The sequence below is a fragment of the Urocampus carinirostris genome, chromosome 4 (genome assembly GCF_059441175.1).
Source record: "Urocampus carinirostris isolate Australia breed hairy pipefish chromosome 4, RoL_Ucar_1.0, whole genome shotgun sequence".
Taxonomy (NCBI): Eukaryota; Metazoa; Chordata; class Actinopteri; order Syngnathiformes; family Syngnathidae; genus Urocampus; species Urocampus carinirostris.
In genome coordinates this window covers 44,045,945-44,065,865 of record NC_142352.1, presented here as the reverse complement: position 1 = coordinate 44,065,865, position 19,921 = coordinate 44,045,945, and the positions used below count along the sequence as shown (strand labels likewise).

The window sequence follows — 19,921 nt, the reverse complement described above, 5'->3', positions numbered from 1 at the left end:
GCAGTAGCGGCTGGAAATATGTGTGACACACATGATTTTGTCAGGTTGATCATTTACTTTTACACAAACCATTCAACAAGGAAATTACAAGCATTTTTTTATTTGTTCAAAAAACGCTTCAACAAGCTTTATGATCTTGTTTAGTGGAAACTGTGGTAGATACTCAAAATAAAGAAAGAAAACACATATGAATTAAACTTGCAAGGGGAAACAGGTAGAGAAGCCTTCACATAAGAGAATTCCATACCGCCGTTCCTGCCACCCTGCCCGGGGCTTCCGCTTTTATTTAATCCTCAATTTTACAACACATCCAGCCCTTAAAGGGTGTGCAAATCAAAGCATAGCAACATGATTGGCCAATAGCGACAATGGTGCAACAGTCAAAACAACGAACATCAGTGCGCAATAATAGTCAAAATCAAGATCTGGCATCCTATGAATATTTCATTTGAAGGTGTCCAATATTAAAAACAGAATAAACGTATCAGTTCTGTATACAGTTGTTCTGAAATAGGGTATGAGAAGGCAATCCAGGGTGTTTCTATAATTTCAAAGTAATTATTGAATTATCACATTAATTTGGGAAATAAACACTTAACATAACATACATGGTACATTTAGAAAGCTTAAGAGTTAATAACCATGAACCATGAGCCATAAACAGTGTAGTGGTGATATTCATTTTATCTGGACACTGTAAAAGTTAACTATGTTTTACTTTTAGTTATTGAAGTAAGCACATTTATCCGATGTTGCATATAATATCATCTTCTTTCATGGACTTTTTGAAAAACAATTCTCAAATTAAAGCATTTTTTATGAAAACTAATGAGCAAATGTATCTGTCAAAGGAAACATTGTTTTTTTGTGGAAGATATTATATTATCTATATTATTTGACAAGATTTTATTCTAATTTTTCAAACTACAAACTATTTTTGTTAATTTTTTTCATATTATTATATTTCCAGTTTATTTTAAGTAATTTAGATATGTATTTTATTTGAGACCTCAACAATACAATTTAAGATACAAAAATAATCAAAATTGATCAAATATCTGTCTATTTTTACCACAACCAAGAAAATATTTTTCCAGTTCAATTTCAAATTTAATTTAAAATATACTTGTCTTTGGATGAACAGAAGGAAAAAAATCAATTAAATGACGCAATATTACAACACTTTCATGAATGAATATTTGAACACAAATGGTTTGAAAATTGTGCAAATAGGCAATATGGCAGAAAAGAAAATCCTATGCTTATTCTCCAAAGTGTTTGCTTGTGATTGTCAGCCGTTTCCTGTGGGATCCCCCAGTCACCAGGCAATGGCAGCTTTTATGCCTCTCATTACAATGTGGGCAGTCAGGTGACCTACCACTGTAAACACGGTTATCACCTTGACCCCAGTCTTCCGGCCACAGCAGTGTGTTTGGATGATGGAAGCTGGAGTAATTCCGCCTCACCCCCAAGGTGTCTCCGTAAGTATTGCTTTGTTATGATTGGAGGGCTTTGTGGATCATTTATTTTGAGAATGATCAAATGTGGGCAATAACTATCGACATGCACAGTTCATTGTTTGACTTATAAAGTTTATAGCGAGTGAAACTCGAAGGGATCTAAAGGAAACAAAAAATGTTATATGTGTAATATCTAAAGCAGGGGTCTCCAACGTCACACTTGAGTTGCCCATGGACAGGTTCTAAAAGAGGCTCACCAGTGATGGGTAATAGTAATTTTCTTGGAAATTTGATCTCTAACTGGCATGATGCTTTAGTGTTGACTGAACCTATTTTAACGTATATTTTAATAATTACAACCTAGTAATAATATAACAACAACAAAGTAATAACATGATAGTATGTCGTTTTAGAAATGCATATAAAGTTGGTAGCTGTTAGTGCTAATGAGTCACAAAAAGTAGCTTTCACCTCGAAAAAGGTTGGTGACCACTGGTCTTAAGTCTGTCATCAATTTATATTACTGATATAAACACTTCTATTCTAGCTGCGTGGGCCCCACCCAGGGGTGCAGAAGCACAATGCAGTAACAGATTAGCGCAATGCTCTCTATTAGGGAAGTGTTCCATGCACGGGGAGCCAGATATCGAGGCCACATTATGTACAACACCAGAGGCAGCAGTTGTGGTCCAAGAGGCAGACAAGGGGTTGGTGATCCAACAGGCTGCAAGAGTGACAGTCCAAGAATTCAGCGGGCAGGACTTGTGATCCAAAGGTCAGGCAAGGGTTCGCTAAACAAGGATAACAACAAGACTGCAACAACAATGCTTAGAACGTGACAAGCAAGGCAACGAACTAGCACCGAAACAGAGTGTTCAAATAGTGAAGAGGGAGAGGGGTGATTGGAGTGTAATCAAAAGAAGTAACACCAAGTGTGGGGTGGAAATTAGAGCCAGGGTGTGAGAGGTAGAGGGTTAAAGGAAGCCCAACCTGATTGCAGGACTGTGACACTAGCATGCACTGAGGATACTGCTTGCTCGGCCCAAAATATGCATTTTATGTCGTGTTTTTATTTAATATTTCGCTTACAATTGTTTACATTGTATTTTCTCATTGTCTGTACAGTATCCTTGGGTGGCTTGAAAGGCACTTTTAAATATAATGCATTATTATTATTATTTGAATTCCCCAAAAATGAAAAAAATATATATATTTTCTGATTCATACTTTAGACTTAATAACAAATGTTTTGCTCATATGCAGTGTTTTATCATCAAACTTAGATTTAAATGTCATGCCCTTTGAAGTGGATAATGCCTTATAACTAAAGTGGCTGAAAGCGGATAAAGAACTACATACATACAGTAACCACCAAAGGATATCAGAGCTTACAAAAGAACTAGAAACTAGCTTTTCTGAATTGTATTTTAATTTTTCATTAATGTTCATATTATATGGAGGACACTTTGGCAATATTTTTTGTCTTAAACCAGCCACCTTACTGTTTGTAAAACCCGCATGGAAGTACTCGCAAACGAAGCAGTTGCCGCCATAACAAACTGCACTCTCTATTAATTAGGCTTCCATGACATTGCGTGTAATTTTCAGCCACCCGCTGTCCCAGCATTGAGGGTTCCTTGTCAGATCACATGACCTACCGTCTGCTGTCTGGTACTCTTGGAGAGTTCAGTTCCTTGGCCATGTTGGAATGCTCAGCGGGGTACTCGTTCGGAGCAGGACATCGAACACTAACATGCCTTGCCAATGGGACCTGGGAGGGGTCGCATGACCCAGCGACATGCAAGAGTAAGTCAAATAATTTACAAGGTGCACACCGCAATAGGTTTCCAAAGATTAGTATTGGAGCTTTGTTGAGTTTCTATTTTGAGCTATTGGCGTATTTATAACCTACATTCCAGATGTATAGCAGCATATCTATTTTTTATTTGTATTTTTTTTGCAGTCCTGTCTTGTGGGGATCTCCCTTCTCCACCGTTTGGCACCAAAATTGGAACACTGACCACTTTTGGCGCAACTGCCATCTTTATGTGTAACCATGGTTATACTTTGGTGGGTTCCCATGTCAGAGAGTGTGGTTCCAACGGTCTGTGGAGTGGTTCTGAAACAAGGTGTCTTGGTAAGCTTAAATAAATCAAATTTCCCACTTCTTAATTTTCTTATGTAATTACACCACCTCTGTATTCGGCGCTCTACTACAGAGGTAAAATACTTGTGCATTCTCAGTAGGAGAGCACATACTGTGATCACAAACTTCAATTGACACTTATGGAAAAAGTATATTTTTTACTAGTTTTTGGAATGTGGCAGAGAAATGAAGTGCTCGGATAAACATGCATTTTTCAGCAAAAAGCAAAACTAAACTAAAATGTAACCCTCTTCAATAAACAATAATTTTGACTAAAATTGAATGCTTTTTTTGTTGACCAATAGCGACTATAGAAAAAAGTAGTTTACTAAATAAAGAATGGAATAAAAGCTACAGACATTTTAGCCCAATTGTGAAGAAGAGACAACCATTATTTGGATTTTTTTCAAATCCTATCTTTGAAAAAGGAGAAAATGTATGTATTCATTCATTGAACTTTCAACTAATTTCAGATATTGTTCAATATTGACAAATTATTTAAAATTGTAATTTGGTTTTATTCACTAAACAAGACTAAAATGTTATCGAGATCTTATTGAAAAGCAAACAATTTTTTTTTTTCATTTGGACTAAAATAAAGATTAAAATTATTAACTATAACAAATAAAAACGTGATGAGGTGGACTAAAAAAAAAAAAAACACATTCTGGCTAAAAATGGACGAAAAACTGAGACTACATTATTCATGATTAAATTATACAATCGATAGCTCTATAGTAATTGCTTATTTTTTCTTTCAGTAAACAAAGCTAAACATTAAGATGTACAAAAGCAGAGATTCCGAGACAGGCCTTCATTCATGTCCATTGTTGGTCAATAAAATTATGTTATTCAAAAAGAACAGGCACACATTAACATATTCATGGCCAGCCTATTTGCAGTAAAATGTGACTATGACATACAGTGCATCCGGAAAGTATTCACAGCGCTTCACTTTTTCCACATTTTGTTATGTTACAGCCTTATTCCAAATTGTTTTAATTTAATCTCTTATCTCAAAATTCTACACAAAATACTCCATTATAACAACGTGAAAAAGTTTTTTTTTTTACTTTTTTTGAATGTATTAAAAATAGAAAACTAAGAAATCACATTTACATAAGTAGTCACAGCCTTTACCATGAAGCTCAAAATTGAGCTCAGGTGCATCTTTTTTTCCACTGATCATCCTTGAGATCTTTCTACAGCTTAATTGGAGTCCACCTGCAGTGTATTCAGTTGATTGGACATGATTTGGAAAGGCACACACCTGTCTTTATAAGGTCCCACAGTTGAGTGTGCATGTCAGAGCACAAACACCAAGCATGAAGTCAAAATAACTTTCTGTAGACCTGCGAGACAGGATTGTCTTGAGGCACAAATCTTGGGAAGGATACAGAAAAAATTCTGCTGCTTTGAAGGTCCCAATGAGCACAGTGGCCTCCATTATTCATAAATAGAAGACATTTGGAACCACTAGGACTCTTCCTAGAGCTGGCCGGCCTTCTAAACTGAGCGATCGGGGAAGAAGGGCCTTAGTCAGGGAGGTGACCAAGAACCCGATGGTCACTCTGTCAGAGCTCCAGCGTTCCTCTGTGGAGACAGGAGAGCCTTCCAGAAGGACAACCATCTCTGCAGCAATCCTCCAATCAGGCCTGTATGGTAGAGTGGCCAGACGAAAGCCACTCCTTAGTAAAAGGAACATGGAAGCCCGTCTGGAGTTTGCCAAAAAGCACCTGAATGACTCTCAGACCATGAGAAACAAGATTCTCTGGTCTGATGAGACAAAGATTGAACTCTTTGGTGTGAATGCCAGGCGCCATGTTTGGAGGAAACCAGGCACCGCTCATCACCAGGCCAATACCATCCCTACAGTGAAGCATGGTGGTGGCAGCATCATGCTGTGGGGATGTTTTTCAGCAGCAGGAACTGGCAGACTAGTCAGGATAGAAGGAAAAATGACTGCAGCAATATATAGAGATATCCTGGATGAAAACCTGCTCCAGAGCGCTCTTGACCTCAGGCTGGGGCGAAGGTTCATTTTTCAGCAGGACAACGACCCAAAGCACACAGCCAAGATCTCAAAAGATTGGCTTCAGAACCACTCCATGAATGTCCTGGAGTGGCCCAGTCAGAGTCCAGACTTGAATCCGATCGAACATCTCTGGAGAGATCTGAAAAGGGCTGTTCACAAACGTCTCCCATCCAACCTGATTGAGCTTGAGACTTATTGCATAGAAGAATGGGCAAAACTGCAAAACTTAGGTGTGCTAAACTTGTGGGATCATATTCAAAATTACTTAAGGCTGTATTTGCTGCCAAAGGTAGATCAACAAAGTATTAAGCAAAGGCTGTGAATACTTATGTAAATGTGATTTCTTAGTTTTCTATTTTTAATAAATTCAAAAAAAGTTAAAAAAAAAAAAAAACGTTTTCACATTGTCATAATGGAGTATTTTGTGTAGAATTTTGAGATAAGAGATTAAATTAATACAATTTGGAATGAGGCTGTAACATAACAAAATGTGGAAAAAGTGAAGCGCTGTGAATACTTTCCGGATGCACTGTATATAGCCGTCAAGTACAGTGTTTTTAAAATGTCTTCCCTGTAAATAAAATGTTAATTTGGTGTGTCTTTCCTATGTACCATAAAGATGTTACTTTTTGAGGTCAATCTCAAAATACTTATTTTATCATAGAAGTAAAGACTTTGCTCAAGAATATCTAAAATGATTCTGTGTAAGCCCGTATTTGGAATGTGAGAACTAGACACAATGTTTCCTTTTCAAAGAAAGTCAATTCAAAAAGTCAACAAAATAAATTGAACTATATTGATGTGACCTTCTACATGCTTATTTTGCATCTGTCTTTTCATGTATAAAACAGAATTCATTCTTTTATTTTTATTTGTATTCTAGCTGGCCACTGCGATTCCCCAAATCCTATCATCAATGGACACATTAGCGGCGATGGCTCAAGTTACCGCGACACAGTGGTGTACCAGTGCATGCTGGGATACCGCCTGATCGGTACATCTGTCAGAATCTGCCAACAGGACCATCGGTGGTCTGGAACAACACCCGTTTGCGTCCGTACGTATCTGGCATTACAAATGCAAATCCGCGCGTTGCTTTATATAGTTTAACAATAATATATAGAACAAACTCACGCTGTGTCTTGTTGTTGCGCAGTGCAGTACATATTCTCTTTCCATCGCTCGTGGTGGTGGTTGGATGTGGCTAGGCCTATCCCTTAACCAATGATCGCAGCAAGGCTTTAGGGCTAGAACCTTAGCTTGGCCTTTTGGCTGAGAGTAAGTGTCCCGGCTCCTAGGCTCTGTAGCGTATTATGAACTGACCGATAACGGATAATGGATAATAAATAACGAAGATAGAACAATAACCTTTAAAAACCCCACTAAGTAGGGGCACCTTTTCCCTTGGTGTGGTTTGGGAAAGTACAACTTGTGTCGCCCAAACCCTCCTACAGGCCAACAAATGTACTACCAGGTCTTAAACTGAGGAACTCTCGTGTGTCAGGCGAATGTGCTAACCACTGCACTACAGAAACGCATCACATGTAGCACTGTGTTTTGAATAAAATTAAATGAGCTTCAGACGTTCAGCCAAAGTTGATTATTTACTATTTTTGACATCTATACACATTTTCAATCATTGTAGATTTCGTTAAACTGAAATAGGAGGGAAAAAAATATGTTTTTAGCTAAAATAGCATCAATGCATTAGCAAACACCAAACAACTAGCTTTTAAAATACATAAAAATGAATCCTGGGTTAGCAAAAAACACTCCTAATCCTTCAATAAAACTGTAAGATTAAACCAACGCAATTTCCAGGGCTTAGTGAAAATCGGGCAGTCCGCTCCATAAAAAGCTGGAGTCCTTCTTACTAACACTTTCTGGATTTGCATGTTATGTGGCCAGGCTAAACTTATCATCAATTAGCCACAGCAAAACTCAAAAATATCTTACGGAAATAAAAGGCCATCAATGATAACAATTTAACTAATATATATCATGACAGTACACCCATGTGATCTGAGAATGTTTACCTCAATATTGATAGCTGTATGTTTGTTTGAATATTGATACTGATGTTGGATATTGGTACCTTTCAAGGTATCTTTTTGATACCTTACTGGCAGCCAAGCTGATCATGTTATTAATAACCTTAGTTCCATAGTACATATACTTGCAAATGTATTCAAATTTGTGACATTGCCACTCTCTATTTACAGCTATCACTTGCGGTCACCCCGGAAATCCTGCAAACGGGCGGACGAACGGCAGCGAGTTCAACTTAAATGATGTCGTCAACTTTACCTGCAATAAAGGTTACGTCCTGAGTGGTAACACCCGTGCTCAGTGTCGATTCAACGGACAGTGGAGCAGCCCTCTTCCTCTCTGCAAAGGTAACATGTTACAGCTCTTCAAATACCGTAATTTGCAGCATATAGAGCACTCTTGATTATGAGCCGCACCCAGTATATGTGTAAAAGGAAACTACCACTTTGTATCTATATATGCTGCAATTGATTATAAGCTTCAGGTCGCCATATTGTAACATGAAATATTGACAAAGACAATACACAGTAATAGTTTTTAAGGTTTTGATAACTTACCATAATTTCCAAACGGTGCCTGTAACATTGCGGTAACACAACTGCAGCACAGCATTGACAGTAAAAGCTGTGTCAATTGTTTTCTTCTGGCATTTTCCATGATCAATATTAAAAATAGCAGGGACGTGAGCGAAATATTCCGCCTCAAAATGTTTACAGTAATGTGTCATGATGCCATTACGTCATTCTAATCTTATCCAGGTTTTGTCTTTATTTCACAGACTTTTTTGCAGGCAGGTTGGTTTCATTTCCCAATGTGTGAAAGTGTGAATTTGAAAGTTAAATATAGAAAAAATGGTGTGGAGAAAGGAAAAATGGATCATTGTAAAAGTGTACCTAATGATTTGAATTGTGTGTTTCTAAGGTGGAATTTGTTAATCTGAAAATGCTTCCAACTAGGCTAATTATGTGTGACTTGTAACAATACCAACCTCTGATCACCCTGGCATGGAATAACAGTTATGAAGTATTAAATTGTGCAATTTCTCGAGCGCTCCGCTCGGCACAGTGTCAGATCAATACAGCCTCGTTGCACACATCTGTCTGCCATTTACTATACGGAATGCATCCAACTCCTTCATTTTTTCTTCTCAGCTACTGCTGTCAATTAAGAGGCTTTTTTAACCCTTGGGTGCCCACACATGTGTCCATGCACACATGCATGCACACACACACAGACGCAGATATTCATTTTCCATGTTTCCCTTTTGGACTTGAATTGCAGTCCATGTCAGTATCCCCAGTTACATGCAAAAAAAAACTACACTTTTTGACTCATATTAAAACTTGGGCAATTTTACATTGGTTCAGAGCTTTGGCCAGAGTGTCTGGCTGGTTAAAAAAAAATCACTTAAAGTGATTTAGGATTATTCAACACTCTTCACGGGCTGTCACCTCCCATTTATGAACATCATATTACACTTTGAGGTTCGCAGAAACACTATTACGATGCCGTGCCCAGTTTTTACTCATTTATTTCCAGTAGAGTACACAAATACACACAGAAGAAGAAGCATTTAAACGTATTAGACAATGATGCATTCTATTTAACACATATATACAATGAAGAAAATAAGTATTTGAACACCCTGCTATTTTGCTCTTTCTCCCACTTAAAAAATTATGGAGGGGTCTGAAATTGTCATCGTAGGTGCATGTCCACTGTGAGAGAGATAAACTAAAAAGAAAAGTCCAGCCTCCATAAACTCTGCCATTATGCCGCAAGTGACACCAGCCAAAAGAAAGAGGAGCAGAGAGAAAGGCGAGAGCAGTGCTAGGAATCAAATGGACTAAGGGGCGTTGTTCACATTTTGGTTAAGTTTACTTTTTTTTTTAATTTAGCAATTCAAGCCTATCGGTCCTTTAATAAGAAAAAAATACAATTGAAAAAGCTTTAATATTTTGGGGGTGCTTGGGTTACACCCATGAATTAAACCCAACATTCTGTTTAACAAAAAGCAACCTTGACATATACTTCAAAGTTGCTTGACTTTTTATTGGACACAAAAGGGCAACCCTTCTTATAATTAATGACTCTTCACGAAAATATTTTGTGACAGGAAGATCTACAAAGTTGTACTGGAGGCACACTGACATGAAATGTATAATATAATGTAATGTTTATTTGATTGAATGTTTAAACAACTAAAATATGATGTAAAAATGTGTAAGAATTAGTTTCTCACATTTTGTTTTTTCTCACCAGTTGTTAACTGTTCGGATCCCGGACACGTGGAGAACGGTGTTCGGCAGTCTGGATTTCGTTTCCCAGAAATCTTTAGCTATGGCACAACTGTGGCCGTCCACTGCAAGCGAGGTTTCTACCTACTCGGCTCAGCATTGCTCACTTGTCTGCATGATGGACGCTGGGACAGACCGACACCTCGATGCCTGGGTGAGGATAAAAAGTTTTAGTTTTTAATGACTTGCACACATATTCAACTGGTGCACTGCCGACACATGCAGTTTCATTTTAGACTCAGGCAAAGCAGGTCTTAATAGTAGTGCAGGGATTTGATAAAAGTACATGGATTAAAATTGTTGTTGTAGTTCATAAGATGATGCAAAAGCCTGGGTTTGGTTCGATGGCAATTACACATTTTGTTTGTGTTTTCTTTATTTAGGTACAGCACAAAAAACATCACTGATAGATTAATTAACAAAAGAAACAATAAACTATTTGCACAAAAGTAGCTAAATAATGCAATAATATCCTACTTAAATGTGGTGTCTGTGACGTCAAAAATATTCTACTTGCTGACACCATCTTCTGGCTGAAATCATCATTGCAGCCTGTGTCGAGCTCGAGCTCAAATAAACTATTCTTTTTTGGGGGGGAGTTTGTCTTGGCGTTTGGACTGTAGGTTTATTTTAAAACTGGCCATTTCTTGTTTTCACCATTTTCATTTTTGAATAAATAAAAACAACCGTTTGACATCACTCTCCACCACCCACCTCCCTGACCAGTCCATGACTACAAATCAATTGAAAGTGAATCCCCTTTACCTTTTCACAATAATTTAATCAAAACACACTCACACAAGAGTTTAGTGTAATACTAATCAAACTGAAGGGAGTGTATGAAAAACGGCACACTTGGGATTAACTAAGAAAATAACAGGTGACAGAAAGATATATAGGCATGGGGTTACGCTGAAAAAATAAAAGAGGGTGAAAAAACACAGTTATTGTCTAACAAAGCGTAATTCAATGTTTGTTCCCCTGCATATTCAAAGTTGGCATTTACCTTACAGATTCTATTGCAAGCCATGTAAAATATCAAATGTTATCTTTACTTTGTTTGTACTGTCTCAGAGATGTTTTTTAAAGATATCTGAAAACTAATTCATGTAGCACTTTCGAATCCAAATATTGTTGACATCTTCCGTCCTTTTTTTTCGGAGGCAAATAGTTTGAAGTAAATCCCCAAAAATCAGAACATGAGTGGGTTCAAAGGAAAGACTAAAAGTAATAAATTGTTCATGTGGGTGTTTGATTTAGTGCGAGGACAGGTTGAAAGGAATACATTGAAAAAAGCGAACGGATCTGGCCAATCACAGCTTCAAAGGACCCTTGGAGAGTTTGTTAAAGAAGGGTTAAAGTAGTCAATTAAAGTTGTAGCTGATAGTTTTATGTTGTGTTATCAAGGGAAAGATAAAATGAATGCACTCAATTGGTGGGTCAGCGCGTCGTGAAAATGCGTCCTGACCAATGTTCCCTGTAATTTTCCACGGGTCTGAGCGTTAACACAAAGTCGGTGAGCAACGCTTGAAACAACAGTGAGCAACAGCAATCCCAAGTGTGGCAACTAAGTCAATATCAAACAAGTGCAAAATTTGACATCACGTTACATTTTGCTGAGTTTCCAGCAATGCAAAAAAAAATCAACTTTTGAATGAATTGACTAATGTATTATTGCAAAGGTTGTGTTGCCTAAAAACGTCATTCATTTTTACAATTCTTTCACAAGATTTCCATTTATTTTTTTCCCTGGTATCTTTTGTCGCATTATAACATATTTGGGGGCTTATTTAGTCGGTTGCACTATACACATCTGTATTTAATCACACTTTTTAGTGAAAGTACAATGTTGGCAACAAGATTGACTTGGTATAGTTGGAAATTATTTGAATGCAACATAAACTTTTTCTTCTTTTTCCCTGTTTTTTCTATTTTTTTTAAATTCCTTTAAAAAAATCTCATTGTGTTTATTTTTTCCTTGCTGTTACTTTTTTCTTTTTGTTCTTTATTTACCTTTTTTCTTTTTTTTCTTTCTTTTCCTTTTTTTCTGGCTTTTTTCTGAATTTTTCCTTCTTTTTTCTCTTCCTTTTGTTTCTTTTTTTCTCAGCTTTTCACTACTTTTTCATTTTGGTATTTTTTTCTTTTGTGTTCTATTCCCGCTTCCTTTAAGTCATTTTGTGCACAATTTTACACAATATTTGGTCGTGTAAGGATTAAAGAAGCAAAAACAACCTGAAGAGCCGTTTGGGACCCGAAAGAGCCGGTTCTCTTTGGTGAGCCGAGCCGAAGAAGCCGGTTCTCGAAAAACTCTACTGACTTTACTCAACTTCGTTCTACTTCGACCTTGATTTCAAAATACCGCATTTAGAACACAATGTCAGGGGAACCCTTGTATTTGTACCTTCATGCACTGTAACTTTGACTTAATTGGCTTCTTAATTAGCAATTTCGAGCCCAGATTTTTGTGCGCTGGCTAGATTTTCTTGTGCGCGGAAAAGCTCTGGGCAGTGCGCGATTGCGCACGCACGCAGCTTAGAGGGAACATTGGTCCTGACCTTCTAAAATATTTTTAGGAGGTGGAACAGAGATTCAAACTAAATATTTTAAAATGGACACATAGACATACAGGTATCTCTTATTCTCAGACACTCATCTTAAACTAATTTAAACAATTCCTCTTGCGGTTGATGACTTGTCTGCCACTTGTACATCCACTTCCATCACTGTTTCAATTCATTTTGAAATTTTCATTGCTCATTTAAATGCTCCATTTGGAAAATAATTTTGTTATGTTAATCTAAATTGAAGTCAACTGATGTTATTTATTTAATTTTATTATTTTCAAAAAGTAGGGATGAACAGAAACCAGATACTCTGCCCTTTTTGGAGGTACAGTAATCCCTTTTTTTTGGGCAGTGTAGCGTTCCCAAAAAGTCCCGCAATAATCAAATCCCGCAAAGTCGGATCATTCATTTATTTATTCGTTTATTTTTACATATCAGTAACATATATGACTGTAACAAAACAGCAACTATAGACTTATAAATAAAAACACAGAACACAGAATTGCAGATTAATGAATGAATGAATGGTGATTATACAATAGTACAATAAATTTGGAGGGCTTCTCCTTTTATACAAATGTCACAAATGTAGTGGTTTTAGATGAGTTGTTTCATGGGTAATGAATCTGGCGTTGGTGAGTTATGGGTTGGCTTCTTACTTAGCCTAGCCATAGCACTAGGCTGGACCTGCTGCTTCTGATTGCTCTCCAGACACCGCATTAGTTTTTCCCGATTCGATAACAATCCGGATAGCACCTGCTGGTGAGCAGCATTGTTTGAGGTCCTCTGACTTTCCGATTTAATTGATTTTTTTCTTTTTTCAATTTAACGAGGCGCTAAAATTCTAGCTGTAGCTGTGTTTTGTGGTTTGTTTTGAGTGGTGAGACACAGTGTTCTGTGCGCCCACCCACCCGGCTATTTGACTGACAGCTTGCACCGGAATATCACAGTCTCGCCCACTCAACACACACGCAGCCCTCCACTACGTGATAGCCTTTCCTGTGTGTTGTCTTCTCCAGAACAAATGCTTGATAAAAATCCGAGAGATATTGAAACCGCAATTAACTGCAATACAGCGAGGGATTACTGTATAACAAGTCCTCATGTAATCAATGATAGTATCGAATTATTGTCATCTGACAATCAGAATCATTTAATACTGTAAATGTGTCTTAAAAAAAGATATTAGAGATCGGGACTATTTATTCAAACTTGTCTTTTGTCAATTTTCAACATTCAATCATTCTTCTTCCGAAGACTCACAAGAAAAGTCACTTCTTCAAAACTCCTCCAGAATTTTGTTCTGCTCTTCACATTCTTTTTATTGCTTTGGATTTCTCGCTAACCTACATTTAAAAAATACGATAAAATGCCCAAAACAAGAATAGCAGACAAATTAGACTCAATAAAATCAGCTATAAAAGAGGGATTTCAAAAGAGCTATGATTGCTTTGATATGATGGATTGCAAAATAGAGAAAATGGTGAAAATGCTGAACAAACTGATGGAAACGAAAAAAGAGCTGGAGGATATACGGAAATAAATCAAATAAAAGAAGAAAGACTTCATGGGACTTAAGATCATCGTAGTGAACATGGATAACAAACTTGAGAAAACCAAAAAGGTAATCCAACAAATCGACAGAGTATCAAAGAAAATCAACAACTTCAAAACGAACTGAAAGACAAAATTATAATACTACAAAATAAGGCTGATTATTTTGAACAATTTGCTCAAATCAATGATTTAAACATTACAGGACTAAAGGTTCAGCCGCGTTCAAGAAATACCACCCCAAACCAAAACATGGAGACAGGTGATTTCTCAACTCAGAAACAACATTACGGGAACTGATCTTGTCAGGCTCGTGTAGTTCACTCTTGGTGCACGTCCAATCCCACTTTAAACTTTTCACAAGAAAATGCGCGTTTGTCACAGGTTTTACACACTAATATTGTTGTGAGAGAGTGAGGAGGAGAATGATTTGTCATGACCAGAATGGAATCAGGACTCCATTGTGTAACATTTGCCACAAGTTTTATTGAAAGAAAGAGGAAGGGCTGTGCCCACGATCCGGTGCTCGCTGGGCGCGGGAAGCAAGTCACTCTCGCAATGGGATTGTGATCCAAATACAGAGGTGGATCTTCTGCAGCGACCGATGGCGGTGTCAAGGACGGAAAACAGGTCGATTGCCGGGACAGGAGAGCAAAAAGGTGGTCGAGGTCAGAAACGGGTCGTAAGCCGGGACGGGAGAGCAGACGTGGTCAGAATCAAAAAACAGGTCGTAGCCGTAGACAGACGGGGAGATCAGGAACGGACAGGTGGAAAAATGGGAGCAAAAACTGGACAGGCGGGATTCAGGGTCAAAAAGGCTTGCCTTGTATCAACATAGGTTAGCAGACGGACGGACAACAGGAGAGTGACAGGACTGGATTTAAATAGGGACAGGGAGCCAATCAGATGAGCAGTTGATTCCAATTGGTAATCATGACATCATTTTAAAAAACAATTTATCAGAAACTGTAAAATGCCGACATTGTCATCCACACTGGGCAGAGAGCAGCCAATGATCTTCTGGGCTGTGTTGATTACTCTATGTATGTTTTTTCCTGACTGCTGCCGTGCTCTCAGCATACTTCACCCTGATGGTTCAACCAAAGAGAGACATTTCATAAATGCTACCTTAAAACATACAACTTAGAGACCATGCCAATCCTAATTGTTCATACCCCAGGGGCTTCCTTTATAAAACTCATATAGGAAAAGCTTACTAAAGGTGGAGTACGGAGGAAATACAAAAAGTACGTGCAAACAAAAACTTCCTGATTTATAAAATAGTGTGCACGTCCGTCCCACACCTGTTTCTCTTTAGAAATCACTATCAACTCTTAAGCTGGCGCACACAAGTAAACCGCCCTTTTATGCCTATAAAAGGCTCGTGGAACACCAGTGATAAAAATTCAAATCAGTTCCCTTCGAAGTCTCCCGTGAGCCACATCCTCTAGCACACAGGTGTCAAACAGGCGGCCCGCGGGCCAGATCAGGCCCGCTAAGGGATTGAATCCGGCTCGCGAGACAACACTCAGAGAAGCACAAGAGAAAAACAAGCTGCAGGTTGAAATATGTCAACTCTATTTGCCAAAGCCAGGTGCCTCTCACAAAGACACTGTACTTGTATTTATTTATCTCTCTCATTCTCTCTTTCTCTCTCACCTTTTCTCCCACACCTTTTCTCCCACTCTCCGTCTCTTTCACTCTCTGTGTCTCTCTTTTTCTGTTCCTTTGTTGCTCTTTGTCTGTTCTTCTTGCTGTGTCTTTTTGACTTCTTTTGCGCTAACTTCATTTTTTCCTTTTTTCTTTCTCTCTTCCTACCATTAGCGCTTTCTTTTCTCTTTTCTCTCCATCTGTCTTTCTATTTCTCTTTGGATTTCTTTTTTCCTCCCCCTTTCTTTCCCCCTCTCTCACGACTTCTCTTTTTATCTCTTTTGTTTCTCATGCTCTCTCCCTCTCTTTCTTTGTCCTGCCCTCTACCTTCTTTTCCCTCTCCCTTTCTCTTATTTCTTCATCTCTCTTTTTCTTTCTCTCTAATCTACTAGTCCGGCCCCCGACAGAATGTTTGTTCTATCGTGTGGCCCCCGAGTTAAAATGAGTTTGACACCTAGAGTCTAGCAAAACCATAAAAATGCTATTGTTCAACTTCCCGTATTGTAAGGCATCTCTTTTTATATTTAGCTAGCAAGAGGTGGGGGAAATCACCTAATTGTAGCCTAGTTGACCTACTGTCATGTTTTGTGCAATGTCTTATATAAATGAGGCTCTGGGTTAACATACCTGTCAAGCTCCAGGGCTCCATGCCCATATTTTTTTTTCAAATGTGTTTGTTTATGTAGTTTAATATGTTGTATTGTACACGTGTTTCGTTATATCATATATTTTTAAATAACTTTTTGTTGTGAGATACTGAGTTGCTCGACACAAATGAGGTTTATTATAAAAAAAGTTCAAATATGAAGTCGCTTGGACGCTCACTGTAGAAGAAAAAAAATACATGCAAATATAATAAAGTAGAATAATACATTCTCTAATTCAAATTATTATTTCATTTTCTGCATAAAATTATTGTTGTTAATATACTGATAAAAATGGATAACCACAAACCAGTTTTTTTTTTTCATTTTCTCCTTTTATACTTCCTTTTTTTCTTAACTCCTTTTATACAACATCATAATTCGTAATATAATGCATCAAAGAGAGTGAGCCAAATGAGAGCCGGCTCTCTTTAACGAGTTGAGCCGAAAAAGCCGGTTCTCTAAAAATAGACGGACTTCCTTTCACTATATTGTGATTCAATAGTGTTTTTTTTTAATATATTAACAAATGATTGTTATAAAGATGTACAATATGATAATTTGTTTATTTGGTTGATTGAAGAAGCGTCCAAAGTTATTTAAGGGACGTTTCTCTTATAGACTTTTCGTTTCAACCTGTCATCCCTTTTTTATTTTCAGGTGACTTGTTCATTATGTTATATGATTTTTGTTGCAACATGAAGAAAAAGGAAATTGAATAAAAACCAACCAACAAATAATATTGTCGTTTTCAATACTTTTCATCACTTGGTAATAATTTAATACTTAATATAGACATATTCTCATTTTACTTTAAAGAATAGAGCCTAAATGTTTTTTTATTTAGTTTGACTTCATTACCAATTGCTTAAAAAATAAAAATACATTTTCCTTCAAGTTGAAAAACTTTTCAAGCTGAGTCGGTATGTACTGTAGCTGATAAGGCAGAGAGATGAGAGTCAAGTGTAACCAAGAGAACATGCCTTATTGTGCACGCACCAACAATACAATAAGAACATGACGCCATAGAAGTAGAAATGAGAAATGGGACAAAGAGGGCAAGGTAGATGTGGGGCAGAGGGCATTAGATTCCTTGAACAGGGTCTTATCAAAAAATTGGGAGGAAAGAAGCAGGTGACTGAGGGCAAGGAAAGGACAGAGTAATCCAACTTTGGCTTGGTGTCGGTGGACCAATTGTATGGCAGAAATAGAAAAGCCAGGGCAATTTCATATCCGCGCCATCTGCAGAGCCGTGCTGCCTGACCTCTGTAAAATGTCAATTTTTCAAAAATCGGAGAGGAAAATCAAAGGCTTTGTCTGTTATGTCCATCCCATTGACGTTATGTAAAGATTTCCCGGATATCAAAGGATAAATAACAATGGTATTTGTTTTGAAATGTAATATTTCGTAATTAAATAACCCGCCAAAGTATCTACTAATTCGCTTCCACAGTACGATTGATTTTTGCCTCAGTAATTGCAGTTCAGAATTGTGGCACCAGCGGTGTGAATCGATTTTGACATGTTTGGTTGTGTACAGAACATAAACATTTATAATTTCTCTCTTTTAGCCATTTCTTGTGGTGACCCCGGTGTGCCTCCAAACGTTATCATTCCTACAATGCACAGCTGGACTTACGGCACTGTTCTGCAGTACTCTTGCCTGCCAGGAGGAACGCTAGTGGGCAATGCTACACGGTGGTGTCAAGAGGATGGCACTTGGAGTGGTGCACCACCCTACTGCACCGGTAAAGTTGCTCAGCTCTCATAAAGTTTACCCTCCTATGTGTATGAAATGTGCACAGGAGTTAGGAAAATGCATTTGGTTACAAATATTGCTCCACATACAAGCTGAGTAAACAAAGCAGCTTGTTTCTAAATGCACAAGCCTTGTGGGTCACAGCATCTCCCAACAGCATCTCAACAGAAATCAACGTCAAAAGGGAAATATGATGCATTTTGGATCTAATGAGCACACTGAAACAAACTGTATCTTTAAAACAGATTAATGAAAATTTAGAAAGTCCAGAGTGGCTTTCCCAGTACACGGAATTCACAAAACTCAATATCTAAAAATAACTCAAACAATGACAGACACTAAGAAGCATAATGGGGTAGATGGAATCAAATTGGTTGGGAAAGGTATTAGAACTCAACCAAAAAGCTGAGTATTTTACAATAATTTATGTTTTGGATGATGCAGTAGGATTTAACATTATAAGTTAACTAGTTATAATACTGGCATCTTTTTAAATGTGAATGCCTATGGCCTAATATTTTTACATCTTATAGTATTCAGGTTACTGCATAATGGCCAATGCCATTGCTTTAATCTCTTTTATTCCGACTCATGACACTTATGAATAATAAAAGCTGGCACTACTTGTCCGAGGCCTTCTTCATTGAGGATCTTTAATATTTCTCAGGCGGACTTGTCCATGTCATTCCAAGAAAGGTCATCAAATGCCCTTCGACTTTTTCCAGATTCATGCTGTTTTCACAAAATGTCAAATTCTCTCAGGGTCTTCCTTCTTTTTTGTTCCTATCATGCATCTAAATAATAGTAAACCGTTACTACAAAAAAGACATACAGTAATTATCAGTAATCCTCATGATTAGTAAAACTGCGAAGTAGCATTGCACATTCATAAAAGCCCCTAAGGTTCGGACTTACCTCGAGATGCCGTTCTTACAGACTGAGAGTATGAGAATGTAACAAAATAACAACTATACATCTTAAAATATAATCACAGAACACAGAATTTCAGTTAAATGAATGGTCTTTATTTCCCTTATAGAAGAGTACAATGCAATTAAGAGTGCTTCTCCTTTCAGTGTTAGAAAGCAATTTAGAGAGCGGCCGGCTAGCTGCAAGCTAGCTTTCGGGATTGCCGGTTAAGCCAGGTTTCCGTGATGATTAATATACAAGAATCACATGAGTAGCGGTTTCCTAGGAGTTGTAACTCCAGATCATCTATTTAAGGGTAATGGTTCTGGCGTTGGTGAGATACAGGCTCGGCAGGGGTGGCGTTGGAGAGTTTTGGCCTAAATAATCCACGGAGCACTCGCAGGTCATCTGCATTTCTTTTGCGCTCTTCTGATTTTCCTTAGAGTCTGATTGAATTCATTTCAATGTAACAAGCCGCTAAAATCTAGCTGGCGCCATTTGCTTAGGCTACACCAGCAAATCACAGCCACGCACACAATCATGCTCACCCAACACACATAGCCCTCCCTAACCTGCCCCCGTGATAGCATTTGCTGATTGAGTGCTGTCTGCTCAGACAGAAGACAATGCCGGATACTTTGACATCAATGACAATGAAGACAATTCAATTTAAAATCCGCCAAGCAGTGAAACCGTGATGACCAAAGCATGAAATAGCAAGGGGTCTCTGTATTTCATTCTTCTATTTTTTCAAAAACCTGATGCAAAAACTGCACTATCCATCGATAAACAATACTTTATCCTGACCAAGTGCTCAAGGAGAAAAAGACAAATTGTCCCTTATTTGCTACTCA

At 37.8% G+C, this 19,921-nt stretch overlaps 1 protein-coding gene across 1 annotated transcript in view; it reads left to right on the top strand.

Moving 5' to 3' along the window:
• The window catches only part of LOC148367660 (CUB and sushi domain-containing protein 1-like), a 654,387-nt gene that overhangs the window by 589,777 nt on the left and 44,689 nt on the right, over positions 1-19,921 (top strand). The window contains exons 53-59 of the mRNA XM_088334675.1: positions 1,296-1,481; positions 3,069-3,266; positions 3,424-3,597; positions 6,525-6,698; positions 7,864-8,037; positions 9,953-10,141; positions 17,971-18,147. Coding sequence (XP_088190801.1) covers positions 1,296-1,481; positions 3,069-3,266; positions 3,424-3,597; positions 6,525-6,698; positions 7,864-8,037; positions 9,953-10,141; positions 17,971-18,147 — 1,272 coding nt within the window. The remainder of the gene's footprint in view (positions 1-1,295; positions 1,482-3,068; positions 3,267-3,423; positions 3,598-6,524; positions 6,699-7,863; positions 8,038-9,952; positions 10,142-17,970; positions 18,148-19,921) is intronic.